The 14,764-nt window shown below is 39.6% G+C and overlaps 1 protein-coding gene across 15 annotated transcripts in view; it reads left to right on the plus strand.

Moving 5' to 3' along the window:
* EPB41L2 (erythrocyte membrane protein band 4.1 like 2) overlaps positions 1–14,764 on the plus strand; it is a 297,090-nt gene that overhangs the window by 152,904 nt on the left and 129,422 nt on the right. For all 15 annotated transcript variants that reach the window (XM_063443121.1, XM_063443128.1, XM_063443124.1 and 12 more), the window contains 2 exons: positions 4,049–4,542; positions 5,231–5,431. In XM_063443121.1, coding sequence (XP_063299191.1) covers positions 4,063–4,542; positions 5,231–5,431 — 681 coding nt within the window. In that variant the 5' untranslated portion in view covers positions 4,049–4,062. The remainder of the gene's footprint in view (positions 1–4,048; positions 4,543–5,230; positions 5,432–14,764) is intronic.

Genomic DNA, 14,764 nt, shown 5'->3' on the forward strand with positions numbered 1-14,764 from the left:
TGCCTTAATGCTACCAGCAGGGATAGATTGGTACTAGGTGGATCGAAATGCCTGGGGGGCCCATTTGTCGGCTGTTTAGTGGCCTAACACTGACCTATGAGCGGTGTGCAGCTCTTCTCCTGGCGCTTTTAATCACTGTAGCTTGCCAACTGTCACGGTAATTCTGGAAATATTGCCAAAGATAGGGGTACCTATGGAATCTGGGGAAAAAAAAAACAGATTGGATAACCTTGCATGCCTTCTTACCAAAATTCACAAGCTGAGCTGTACATACTGCCTACTATTCATCACCGTGTGAGCAGTTTGGACAACATGGAGGGAGATTTTCCTTTAATGTTGCCATCATACATTACAAAATGCTTACAGAATGCTGTAGTGACATCTACTGAGAGAATCCCTCTGTGTTGGTTTATGGCTCACATTATAGTGATGGCTGCTGTAGGGTTAGAATTGATGTAGGGTTACAATTGCCTACTAGTCACAACACATATAGTGTCACTTCATAAAGTAGTATCTTTGGGAAGTGAGCAGAGGAATGTAAAAATTAGTTAATGAATTATTTGATCCTTAAACAACTACTTAAAAAAAAAAATGGTAGAGGCATACATATCTGTTGTACTTGTTGGCAGTAGTAGAATACAAATGTTTCGATTCAATGCACCTCTATGAGGAGATGCTGATTGGCGCAGTGCAGCATTTTACAGCACATGCGCAATTGCCTTCTAATGCTTTCAATGGGAAAGAATTGGATTGGCTGAAATGGTCAAATTTGATTATCTTAACCAAGTAAGTGGAGTGTGGCAGAGCCAGCTGTGACAAGACTGATGTGGCATGGGGGAAAAAAGGTAAATAACTTTTTATTTTTTTCATTTAAATTCTTTAATTTTGCGTGATGGCTGTGAAGTCATTGAAATATACATGTTAGATGACAGTGACATCTCTCTCATTGTCCATAACATACTTTTGGACATTCAAATTAGCATCACAAATTTTATGATAGTGAGAAAGTGATAGAAGAAATGAAGAAGACCAGTATAGTGAAGTGTCCCCCCACCTCCTATAGAATGTAAGCTCGTTTGAGCAGGGTCCTCTTCAACCTATTGCTCCTGTAAGTTTATTTGTAATTGTCCTATTTATAGTTAAATCCCCCTCTCATAATATTGTAAAGCGCTACGGAATCTGTTGGCGCTATATAAATGGCAATAATAAATAAATAAATAAATACTCTGCTTTAATAATAAGCATACCCCTCTCTTGCCAGCCAAAAACTTAATGGTGTGAGCCCTGAGCCTATGTGGAGTGTCTGGTACTATAGGACTGTATTAACATAAGACCATTGCGTTCCCTGCAATATCTTTGCATGCTCTATCCGTTCGAGGTTTGAGAAAATAGGTATAGAGATGTCCAAGGGGACAGGGGTAAGCAGATAAGAGGAGTGGTGGCAGGTCGAGTTGATCTGTGGGGACCCGGAAATGCCAGAAATTCCCACCCTCTGCTCTCAGTATTCTCCTAGTGGGGTCTCTTTTCTGTCTCCTTAGGGAGTTCTCCCTCTAACTAGTGGGTTCAGGTATCCATACATTAGATCCGTAGGGAATGCCATGCCCTTATTTTTCGGCTGCTACATTACTCGGTTCCCATTATTTTTCTAATTTTTTCTTTGTTCCCCTTACTTGCACGGTTAGCTTGTCCATAAGATACATATCTTGTATCTTTGTAGTTATTGCTTTTATGGCGGGGACCGCCTGTTGGAGCCAAACCTGGACTATAGCCCGCGTTGCGTCCAAAGTTATTTTATGTATTGGTTGTTCCCATCTTGTCCACCCCTCTACAGGCTTTGATAAAAGGAAAAGCACCGGGTCTAGTACAGGCCGTCTCTGAAATAGCTGGGCTAGTAAGTCACTTACTTCGTTCCATCATTTCTGGACTTTAGGGCATTTCCACTGCATGTGTATGTAGGTTCCTCTCATGTTGCATCCCCTCCAGCAGAGGTTTGTAGGTGTTTTTGTTCAAGTGGGATAGTGTAACAGGTGTAGTGTTCTACCGGAACATTAGAAAAATTTACTTTGTAACCGAAGGCAAAAGGGGGCGGCACCCAAAATGTGTCTCTACAACTACCGTATTTATTCGAGTATAACTCGAATAAATATACCTCCCAGGACCGCCGGGCTCATTACAAGCCCGGCGGTCCTGGGGGGGCGGGCAGCAAGCGTTTACTCACCTCCGTGCAGCTCCTCCAGCTTCCCAGTGTAAATCTCGCGAGACCCGCGGCCAGCTCTGACGCTCTGACGTCGTCAGAGCTGGCCGCGGGTCTCGCGAGATTTACACTGGGAAGCTGGAGGAGCTGCACGGAGGTGAGTAAACGCTTGCTGCCCGCCCCCCCCTGGACCGCCGGGCTTGTAATGAGCCCGGCGGTCGGTATTATCGAGCACCCACTCGAATATTTATTGGAGTATAACAAGCATCCTAATTTTAGATTAAAAATCTGTATAAAATTTTATACCGATTTTTAATCGAAAATTAGGGGTGCGCGTTATACACGTGTGCGCGTTATACTCGAATAAATACGGTATATTGTTTGAGAAAAATAATTTTTAAAAGAACACTATAGTGTTAGGAATACAAACATATATCCAATGTGTTTTTGAGATGAGCGCAATAACGGTTAGATGCAAACTCAAAGATTAAAATAAATTTATTGAGAAGAAACCAAGGAATAAAAGAAAATTGAGAGAAATTACTACAATTTATGTTTCATGGTAGAACACCTGGTAAATGAAAACACTTGGTTTACTCCTTGTAATTGTGTCAAAAGATTTCTCTTCTCAGTACTAAAAGAAATTGTTAGAATTATGTTTTTTCTGTGTATTACTATTTTAAATAAATTTTTAATGCATTTTGAGTAAAGTGTGTAGTGTTGCATTGTACAGTTCAAGTAACTTTCTAATTATTTTATGATGGTGTTTAAAAAATAAAAAAAAAAAAAAAAAAAATAGCCATTAAAACCTTCAGAAATATAAATTTTCCAAAATGTTTCCACAATTTTGAACACAAGTGTATAATTATATTACAATTACAATTTATCATAGATGCTTAAGTGAAAGTTTTAGCGTAAAAAAACTCCCACAAGCTTGGAGTCAAAGCATATGCTGAACATGAAGTTGTTGATACATGGCTGAAACGAAAAGAATACGTTGGCCTAATGCTTTATTGATATAGGCAATGCTTTTACTACTCTCGCGCATCTTTATCACTTTTTACTTATTTTCTAAAGAATTAGAATTTCATTACTGTCATTGCACGATTTCGTACACATTTATTTATAGTTTATACACAAATTTCCTGGGAACTAGGAGATGACATTGCTGCTTTCGGTATCATGAGATTCATATGTAAATACATATGACTGGCAACCACTGCGCACATGTGCATGCCATCTATCTGCAAAAATTACTACATGCTACTGTTTTGCTTGTGTTCAAACTCTGGCCAACTTATTAATCATATAATAAAATCTATAATATGTATATGTGTGATAAAACCTATTCTATAACAGGATACAGTAAGCAAAACATTTAGGATTTTGTATGAAACAGGACATTTTGCTGATTTCTGCTGGCCATGCCCAAATCATAAGCATACGTGCCTGCAAGCATTGCCTAGACTAAATTTCATATTACTTTTAGGGTTGACTTACTGGTGAATATAGACTTAAAGCTATACAACACCTGTCATTTTTATGAGGTGACTTATACGATGGCATATATGGTACGTTTAGTCTAAGTGTGTACATTCATTTATTTACGACTACAATAACCCAAAATTGCTTCTGACTGACTCCACAGGCCTGTTTTTTGCACTTAAAACACTTCCACTCTTAAGCCTAAATAGAGTTTTCTGTATGGTGCAAATTCTTTTTGATTGTGGTGACTAGCTAATATACCCAAGTAAAAGTATAATATATTGTTTGGAGGAAATTGCGTTCACTTACTGTTTTTAAAATTAGTTATCTTGTTACCTTCTTAAAATAATAGTCTTTTTTTTTTTGCAGTGTAATCTTTGATAATGACGACTGAAGCAGCACATGAAATTGAGATAAATGAAAGTGAACCGGCTGAAGCCCAGAATAAGCAACAAAGAACCTTGAGTGAGCAGGTTCAAGAGGGAGAGCCAAATGCAGAGACTGCACCTGAGAACTCTGAGAACAAGAATAATGATGAAAGTGAACCAGACAATGTAACAAAATCACCATCGTCCCCAGTCTCCCCTGGACAAAAGAGCCCAGGAAAACAAAAGAAGGAAAAAGATACACCTGAAGGAAAAGGAATTTCCCGCTTTCTACCACCTTGGCTTAAGAAGCAAAAATCACAGAGTATAGTGGACCCTAAAGAAGATGGCGACAAAGGTAATGCAGAAGAGTCAGCAGATGAGACACAGGTAAAGGAGGATGAAGAGAAAACGGAAGGTGTGAAGTCAGATGACCAGCAGCTTGTGGAGTCAAAGGCAGAGGAAAAAGAAGAGAAACAATTACTTACAGAAGCACAGGTATTACAAATAGAATGTGAACAGGTTCACAAGTTGTTTGACTGCTGTAATGCTATAGGCATTGTATATAATTTCATTGTATTTATTTCTTTTATGCCATGTAATGAGCTGTGGGCACAAATATAAGGAAATCAGAAACGTTGCATTCCGCTCCACAGTATAACCGCAAATTCGTTTCCATGGCAAAGCCATGATTGTAAAATGTTTGTGTTTAACTTTTTTTTTTTTAAATCTCCCACATTTTCTCCATGATTACTATAGTTTAAATAAGTGGACACTTTTTTTTCTACTTTAAATCAACTTTTCAGTTTGTATAACGAACTTTCTTCAGGACATCCTGAATGCAGGATGTCCTGAAGAAAGTTCATTATACGAACTAAAATGTTGATTTTTACCTGGATTAAAAAGTTTCTACTTCACAAGACCTTGAGTGCAGGCTTTATATTCTATGATATAAATATGTTTCTATAAAGTTTTACTTTCTTAAAGAGATATGAGATCTTATTATAGACTTTATTTATTTTTTGTATGAAAAGGTTATACTTACATTACATACATGTGTAATAAAAAAAAGTACAATTTACTGATCATACTTTCTAGGAACACACTGGTCTCGAAAATGGAAATTGTACAGTTTTAGAATCTAATGCATATTACAATATACCTTTGTTTTTATCATCTTTGGCAGCCTGCTAAAGAGGAAAACAAAGAGGAAGAAATACAGGTTGTTGATGAGAAGGACGAAAATGAAGATGTCGGAAAGGAAATAACGGTGTCCAAGCGTGCTGAATCAAAGAAAGAAAGCATACTTAAATCCCCCAAGAAGGTTAAAATAGTGCCATGTAAGGTGACCTTGTTAGATGGAACAGAATACAGCTGTGAAATAGAGGTGAGCATATATGAAATGCATCCATTACATATTCATATTGTAATTGTTTTGTTTCCCAGAAAAATGCAAAAGTTAAAATAAAAAAAATGTACCATGCTATTTGCTGAAGACTTTGTTATTAAAAACAATCTGAACAAGGTTTGCTTTTTGTCAATAGTTGCTTAGAGGTCATATGACTTGTAGACACATGGATAGCACTGAATGGAGACCTCTAGTGACTTACTTATCCTGTATTGAACACTGCAGCTAATCTTGCTATGTTTATCCTTGGTGTAAATACATTTTGTTACTACAGTTCCCTTAACGGCGTTCTATGCCGTCCCGCATTAAATAGGCTTTAAAGCCGTTGCGGAGGCATAGAACGCTGTAACGGCTTGCAGCCCCAGGAGCCTCCAACTACTCGCCTCCGCCGCGATCACAAACACTGGTCAAATATTTGTTTTTTGCTTTTTTCACACAAAAACAAATATGAACGCTAACTTTGGCCAGTGTTTGTGACTAAGTGGCTACTAAAAAAGACTGGACATACTCCATTTGCAATACCTTGGGTTGTCTACTTTTGCAAATGTAATGCCATCATGGGGGTAATTCGCATTCCCGGGCTACCACACGGTCTCAAAGGTAACATTACTAATCTGGCAAATTTCAATTTGAAAAAACTGAAAAATGTAATGTGCTATATTTGACCCTGTAACTTTCCAAAACACCGTAAAAACTGTTAATGGGGGGTACTGTTGTACTCGTGAGACTTTGCTGAATCTAAATGTTTTTTTTTTTGCAGTTAAAGCGAACAGTATTATGACATTTACAGCTAAAATGTCTACAAATGTTTTTTTTTTTAAATCTTAAGTTCTCAGTTTTTTAAAATTTATTCATAATAAATTATGTTTCAATTATGAATGGTTCATGAGAATTGAAAGCCCAGTTTCTCCTGAACAAAATTATATATAATAAGTGTGGGTGCACTTAATATGAAAGACGTGAATTACGGTTAAACAGACATATAGACAGACAGTTTTTGTTTTGATCAGAACGTGTACTATTGATTCAGTCCTGAAGGGCTTAAATTCTAGAAGGCTTCCAGCATGTTTTCTTTCCTTTTTTTTTTTTTCCTTCAAACACAGTTTTTTGTTTCTTTTGATATGGTGTCAAGAGTATCTTCTTAGTGATGTATGTTAAATTAAATTAACCTTTACACACCTCTTGTCTTTCAATCAGACAACCAGTCATGTTACATTCTGATTATTTTGTTTAGTTGATCTGACAAACATGCCTTACAAAGACTTCTCATTGAGCTACACTATGAAGTCGAATTGAAAAACCACATAGTCTTACAAAGTCTCGAGAGAACTACAGCTTTTGCAAGCTGTTTTTAGACCTAACCTCAATGAAAAAAATGCATAATTAAATGTATGTACATTTTCACTCTGGATATATCTAGCACACATTGGTCATTTGAATTTTTTTTATTTGGGCAATGGAGTGTAATTTATCTTTTTAGTGTTTCTCCACTTAAAAGATTTCTCTCCAGATAAGAGGCAATGCACTACAACAAGGATTTCCTCTAATCTGGATTGGAAAGGCAGGCAGGCAGGCAACCACTTTTTAATAATGTTGACTCCTCCCAGGCTCCTCCTCCTATAGGTATAAAATCACCTGGAACCCCCAAAAACTCAGTTCTCTGCCTGCCTTCGGCAGGGTAGGATGCAACTTACATGGACAAGGTGAGCTGGTAGATTCCAGGGAGGGCTATGTTTTAGCAGTTCAGGGCAAGTTCTGTCCTTTTTTTGTGGTGGAACGCAAGCTGAGTGCTTGTCGACGATCCTCCGAGCTGGGTGCTGGAAATGGCGAAGGTGCTATGTGTGCACGTGCTGAGGGGTCCTGGATTTGAAACGCATCACACAGGTCGCGTTCCATCTAAAGATCGCAGACCGCTCTGCGCATGCGCGAAGCAATCTCTTATAAATCAGGTGCAAAAATTTGAAAATCCTTGCATTCCAGGACCGGGGAACTACATTGCCCAGCAGCAACTTCCTGCTTGCCAGGTGCTCGCATTTCTGTTGCAGTGTGCTCTCTCATCTGCTCTCCAGCACACTCAGAGGCCATTAAGGTAAGACTGCTCTAGTTTTCTCCTTAATGTCTCTTGCCTGATTAAATTTCTAGTTTATTATTCCCAGCCTTTAGCAGATGGCTACAAAAAGAAAACGTGTGGCAATTGCTATAAAGAGGCTTCAGAGGAAGCTAAAAAAGACAGATGTTTTGTCTCATGTCATGGTCCCAGAATAGCCTGCAACAAACTTTGGTGGATATAAAGGAAGCTGCTCTGTTATCAGCCCAGTCTGCCGTTCAGTCAAACCCTAAGTAAAGAGCCGAACCAGGTTCTCCACTTTCTAAAAAGAAGTCTGGTTGGGTAATTCCGGAAATGAGCTCTAAATCATCTTCTGATGAGTACTCTTCCGAAGAATACAGTGCTTCCTTTTGACTCGGAATATTCCTTTCAGGAACAGTATCTACATAAACTCATCAAGGAAGTCTATAGCCTTGTGGATTTGGAGATATCTCCTTCAGGTTCACAGGAAAAGAGAAAGCTCAAGTCTTTTCCTATTCACCCATCTGTGCAGCAGTTGATGCTTAGAGTTTGGACATTTCCAGCCAAGAAAGCTTTTGTATCCTAGCATTTCAAAAAACATTTTTTTCAATTAAAGAAGAACCTGACAAGCAGCTGGAGATCATACCTAAAGTGGATATACCAATTGCACAGCTAGGTAAGAAAACCACACTTTCTCTTGGAGATTCCAGTGGACTCCAGGATGCGATGGACAAACGAGCAGAATCTTGTTTAAAGAAGCTTTTTTTCCCACTGCAGCGGCCCAGAGTAAGGCCCTCATTTCAGGTTCTCCAGTAGCCAATGCTCAAAGATGTTGGCTGGATACTTTGGATAAAATTTCTATGGGCGAATCCTGAGAGGATCCTGTTAAACTTTTGAGGAACATGAAGATGGCTGACTCTTCATCAGAGGCAGTGAAATTTTCAGCAAAAATGATGGGGCTTTCTAATGTAATCAGAGATTACATAAAGTTCAGCCTTCCTCACATTTGTTTTTTGATGTTGATCCAAAAGAAGGCAAAAAACCCAGTTTGAAGCACTTCCAATTTTGCAACAAGCTAGGAAAAAAATTCCTTCTTGGCCCCAGAATGGCAGTCAGATTTATCCTTGGATCAAGCAGTTATTACCTTACATTGAAAGATTATATCCTTGAATATTCTGTTTTTGCAAGTATGCATCTAGTAGCTGTTTGGACATCTGTATGGACTCTGATAAAACCACTTCTTCAGGCAGAGAATTCCACATCCTTATTGTTCTTACAGTAAAAAAAAAAACCTTTCCTTTACCTTAGACGAAATCTTCTTTCTTTCAGTCTAAACGCATGACCTTGTGTCCTATGTAAAGTCCGGTTTGTGAATAGATTTCCACACAGTGGTTTGTATTGGCCCAGAATATATTTGTATAATGTTATCATATCCCCTCTCAGGCGACGTTTTTCTAAACTAAATAGGTTTAAATTTGTTAACCTTTCTTCATAGCTGAATGTCAATTCCATTGCCTGAATGTTAAACGCTGCCTGTAGTTTTACATGGAAACGTCTACTTCATTTTGGAGATCGGACATCTTGTTCGTCCTTTTCCAGGGAAAAAATAAAGGACTTATAAAGGCTCATTGGCAAGATGGATTAAAGAAGCTATTGTATTTGCATACCGTTCTTCTTGAATGTCAACTCCTCTGAATTTAAGGGCTCATTCTACCAGAGCTGTTGCTACCTCGTGGGCCTTGAGAGCTTCACCTTCTCCTTTCCAAATTTGCAATGCAGCAACTTGGCTGGATACTTTGAAGAAAATTTATATGGGCAAATCCAGAGAGGATCCTGTTAAACTTTTGAGGAACATGATGATGGCTGACTCTTCATCAGAGGCGGTGAAATTTTCAGCAAAAATGATGGGGCTTTCTAATGTAATCAGACATGCAGTTTTGCTTCTAAAAATTTTAAAAACCTGTTCCCCGCTACTCTCTTCATCCCTCACCCATGCCTCTCTACTCTCCCTTCATCCCTCACCTCTCCCCCTCTACTCTCCCTTCATCCCTCACCTGTTCCCCTCTACTCTCCCCGCATCCCTTATATTTCCCCCTCTTCTCTCCCTGCATCCCTCACCTGTTCCCCTATTTTCTGCCAGCATCCCTCATCTGTTCCCCGCTACTCTCCCAGCATCCCTCACCTGTTCCCCGCTTCTCTCCCAGCATCCCTCACCTGTTCCCCACTACTCTCCCAGCATCCCTCATCTGTTCCCCGCTTCTCTCCCAGCATCCCTCACCTGTTCCCCGGTTCTCTCCCAGCATCCCTCACCTGTTCCCCACTACTCTCCCTTCATCCCTCACCTGTTACCCGCTACTCTCCCTTCATCCCTCACCTGTTACCCGCTACTCTCCCTTCATCCCTCACCTGTTCCCCGCTACTCTCCCTTCATCCCTCACCTGTTCCCCGCTACTCTCCCAGCATCTCTCACCTGTTCCCCGCTACTCTTCCTTCATCCCTCACCTGTTCTCCGCTACTCTCCCTTCATCCCTCACCTGTCCCACTCTACTCTCCCTCCATCCCTCACCTTTCCCCCTCTACTCTCCCTTCATCCCTCACCTGTTCCCCTCTACTCTCCCTACATCTGCCCCCCCATTCTCTCACTGCATCCCACACCTGTTCCCCTCTTCTCTGCCACCATCCCTCACCTATTATTCTCTTCCCCTTCGATCACTCGTTCTAGTCTTCTCTGTGTGAGGTACAACCTCATTAGTAAGAGTTTCACAGCATGCAAACTAAAAACCACCCCTAGGCTACTGAACTCATTTGATTTCTTTTGAGCATGTTGTATTTGTTTGTTCCTCTCTGGTGACATATAATCCTCATGTGTGTCTATATCAAAGAGGGCTGCATTCACCTGAACGTTCATTGGTGCCTCATTCCAGGGCCCTATTTACCTTGCATTGCATAGAGTCTCAGGTGGAAGTATTTCTCAAGTGAGTGGATTAATCGCATAAGAGCAGGCAGTAGGTTGCTAAGATAGGACCTGCCAAGAATGGGCTACATTGGTATTGTGGTAGACTTGTGCAATGTATTGTCATTTATTATAAACTAAAAACCCATTATTTTGCATAGGTGAGTTGTTTTAAAAAATAAATAAATGCTGTTTAGTGAATGAGTGAGTGTGCTGCGTCTTGTTTGGTATGATTATTTTAATAATTTGGATAGCCTAATGCCAAAATAATTTCAGTCCCATTAAATGTGTTAATAGCAATGCTGAATTTTATTTGTTGGTTATCTGTAGAACTATGAATGATTCTTTGTTGACTGGTTATCAACATCAGATGTGAATATACACTGCTCAAAAAAATAAAGGGAACACTTAAACAACACAATGTAATTCCAAGTCAATCACACTTCTGTGTAATCAAACTGTCCACTTAGGAAGCAACACTGAGTGACAATCAACTTCACATGCTGTTGTGCAAATGGGATCGACAACAGGTGGAAATTATAGGCATTTGGCAAGACACCCCCAATAAAGGAGTGGTTCTGCAGGTGGTGAACACAGACCACTTCTCAGTTCCTATGCTTCCTGGTTGATGGCACGGGTAGTGCAGCTCATCCTGGATGGCACATCAATGCGAGCTGTGGCAAGAAGGTTTGCTGTGTCTGTCAGTGTAGTGTCCAGAGCATGTAGGCGCTACCAGGAGACAGGCCAGTACATCAGGAGGCATGGAGGAGGCCGTAGGAGGGCAACAACCCAGCAGCAGGACCGCTACCTCCGCCTTTGTGTAAGGAGGAACAGGAGGAGCACTGCCAGAGCCCTGCAAAATGACCTCCAGCAGGCCACAAATGTGCATGCTCAAACGGTCAGAAAGAGACTACATGAGGGTGGTATGAGGGCCCGACCTCTACAGGTGGGGGTTGTGCTTACAGCTAAACACCATGCAGGATGTTTGGCATTTGCCAGAGAACACCAAGATTGGCAAATTCGCCACTGGCACCCTGTGCTCTTCCCAGATGAAAGCAGGTTCACACTGAGCACATGTGACAGACGTGACAGAGTTTGGAGACGCCGTGGAGAATGTTCTGCTGCCCGCAACATCCTCCAGCATGACCGGTTTGGCAGTGGGTCAGTAATGGTGTGGGGTGGCATTTCTTTGGGGGGGCCGCACAGCCCTCGATGTGCTTGCCAGAAGTAGCCCGACTACCATTAGGTACCGAGATGAGATCCTCAGCCCCCTTGTGAGACCATATGCTGGTGCGGTTGGCCCTGGGTTCCTCCTAATGCAAGACAATGCTAGACATGATGTGGCTGGAGTGTGTCAGCAGTTCCGGCAAGATGATGGCATTGATGCTATGGACTGGCCCGCCCGTTCCCCAGACCTGAATCCAATTGAGCATAACTGGGACATCATGTCTCGCTCCATCCACCAACATCATGTTGCACCACAGACTGTCCAGGAGTTGGCAGATGCTTTAGTCCAGGTCTGGGAGGAGATCTCTCCGTAGACCATCCGCCACCTCATCAGGAGCATGCACAGGCATTGTAGGGAGGTCATACAGCACGTGGAGGCCACACACACTGCTGAACCTCATTTTGACTTGTTTTAAAGGACATTACATCAAAGTTGGATCAGCCTGTAGTGTGTTTTCCACTTTAATTTTGAGTGTGACTCCAAATCCATACCTCCATGGGTTGAAAAATTTGATTTCCATTTTTTCATTTTTGTGTGATTTTGTAAAGAACAAAGTATTCAGAAGAATATTTAATTCATTCAGATCTAGGATGTTATTTTTGTGTTTCCTTTATTTTTTTGAGCAGTGTATTATTATTATTATTATTATTATTATTATTATTACTACTGGTATTTACATAATATATATGATTGTATGTGTGTTATGGTATTGCATGATCATGTATACTAGTAAAACTATTTATTCAGAACTATTTTCTTATATAAAATGGTGTACATATTTAGTAGCATAGATTTTGTTTCCCTATTAAACCTATGGCAGATCAAGCCTCATAAAAGTGTATTATGGTAACCTACCAGCCAGTCTCTCCTAAACATACTTGGTGTGATTTTTTTTTTTTTCTGTAATAAGCACGGCCGTTATTAAACTATTGGTATCATTGATACATCACAGTTTGCTACAGTTTCATTAGTCAGACAATATGGCCTCGATTTAATGTTTTCCAACTGAATCAATGCCAAATTCCTACAGAAATATCCAATAAAGCCTGTGGGAATAAATAATTTGCATAGTTTTTTCTAACAGTATTGAATCATTTGGAAAGATTATTAAATTGAGGCCTATGTTTCTTACATACAAGACATTTATTTGGCAGACAAATGGAGGCTTATAGGAAAATAGCAAAAAACTATAAAGTGCGGGTTTGGGCTCACTAATTTTTGTTTTAAAGTGTGAGGAATGGAATGAATTATTCACAGCATGGGAATTAAAATGTTCTGCCACACTCTCTATGTATATGCAAAAATAGATATTAATTTAAAGAATATGTCAAGGATTTTATCTCTGTTAAATGTGATTATTAGGGTGTACAAATATAGCATTGAATACAGAACAGGCTTCACTGCTTCTCCTGCTATAGTTAAGGTAGCCAGATGATTCTTTTTGTTTCTTCTTTACTCAATAGACAATATAAAGCATGTATGCTTCCAGAAATAGACAGATCTATGTGCAACAGTGAATAACAATGGTTAGAAGGCAGAGTGTAACACCCAAGGGCTTAACTGTAGTTCCACCCAGCAATAGAAATTAAAGTTGATTTACTTGGTCTCATGTATTCAGGGCCAGTCCCAAAGCTCTGGATTCAACATGTACAGCTGAAATATATTGGTGCTTTATTCCACAGCGCTTTTCGATATTATAAAATTATTAGGCCATAAGTATTTCTAAACAGATGGGTTTTGAGGGAATTGTTAAACGACTGAAGACTAGAGGATAGTCTAATGAGGGTAGGCTAGCTGTTCCAAAAGAAAGGAGCGGTCTGTGAAAAATCCTGCAAGCATGAGTTAGCAGTAAGGGTGCGAGGAGTTGACAGGAGGGGGTCACCGGCAGAGTGGAGACACAGAGAAGGGGCATATCTACGAATCAGTGAAGAAACAGGAGCTAGAGTTGATTAGATCTTTAGAACTCATTTTATTACACACCTGTCTGTGGTTATCCCAAATTCACAGAAGTGGCCATTATATTTATTAGAGGAGATTGTAAATGTATGTATCTATTTGTAAAAGTAAATTTTCCCTGTATTTCTTATGTTTATCTTTTAACTTTAATTTTGTTTTCCTTTTTTTTGCTGCACGTTAAATGCATTGTTTTATTTCATATTCTGTTCTGGAATACAAGATAGCAACTTCATCATGTTCATTCTCTTATAGATAAATGTCTGACTGAATTTTCATTCACAGATTGTTTAACCAAACATGTTTTGTCTAAATAACTGAAAGAGTGTTACCAATTTCCAACACATTAAGTTATGTAACTGCGCAGCAATGCCTTTTCAATGAAGCAATTTCCTGCTTCTTTACCCTGTTAGCAGACGGTTATTACAGTTTTGCATGAAAGGCTGCACAGCTCTTCTAGGAGCTGGATTTGCACTGTGCAAGAATTTACTTTCAAACTACTAAGCTAATTGTCATTACAAGTTAATAGGGATTATATTTCAAGCATTTTCGTTAATATGACCACATTTTCCAAGTGGATATTGCTGTCCAGATGAAGCTGTTTTGATGGGATGCTGGGATTGTGGAGCTGTGATATTTCATTTTAGTCCAAAATTAATTGTATAAACAGAAAAACCTAGCATTTTTTACTGCTGCAAATGAAAAATAGTGACTTTTTCCAAGTACCAGATAGAGCAATATTTTAAATTGACAATTGCATTGATGTATTAGTTTCTTACGTGCAGGAAACTGTGACTTTATTGGATGGATTTTGGTGCTCAAAGTGTCCAGTTCTGGAATAAAAGGGATCATGACATGTCACACATGTCATGTGTCCTTAAGGGGTTAAAGGAATAATGCTCTTACATTTTTCAATATCTCAATATCATCTTTGTTATACAATTTTATGAAAGTACTGCAGGTAGAAAGAAAACATAGTTTTGAAAAGTAATGTTCATTTTTAAAATATTGAGCATTGGTTCACATACCTGACAGTCTGACTGAAGGTGTGTAAAGAGGCTTTCAGAAAGGGAAATGGGAAAGCTAGCAAGTGATTTCTTAAAAAATGTA

The sequence above is a fragment of the Pelobates fuscus genome, chromosome 2 (assembly GCF_036172605.1).
Source record: "Pelobates fuscus isolate aPelFus1 chromosome 2, aPelFus1.pri, whole genome shotgun sequence".
NCBI classification, from domain to species: Eukaryota; Metazoa; Chordata; class Amphibia; order Anura; family Pelobatidae; genus Pelobates; species Pelobates fuscus.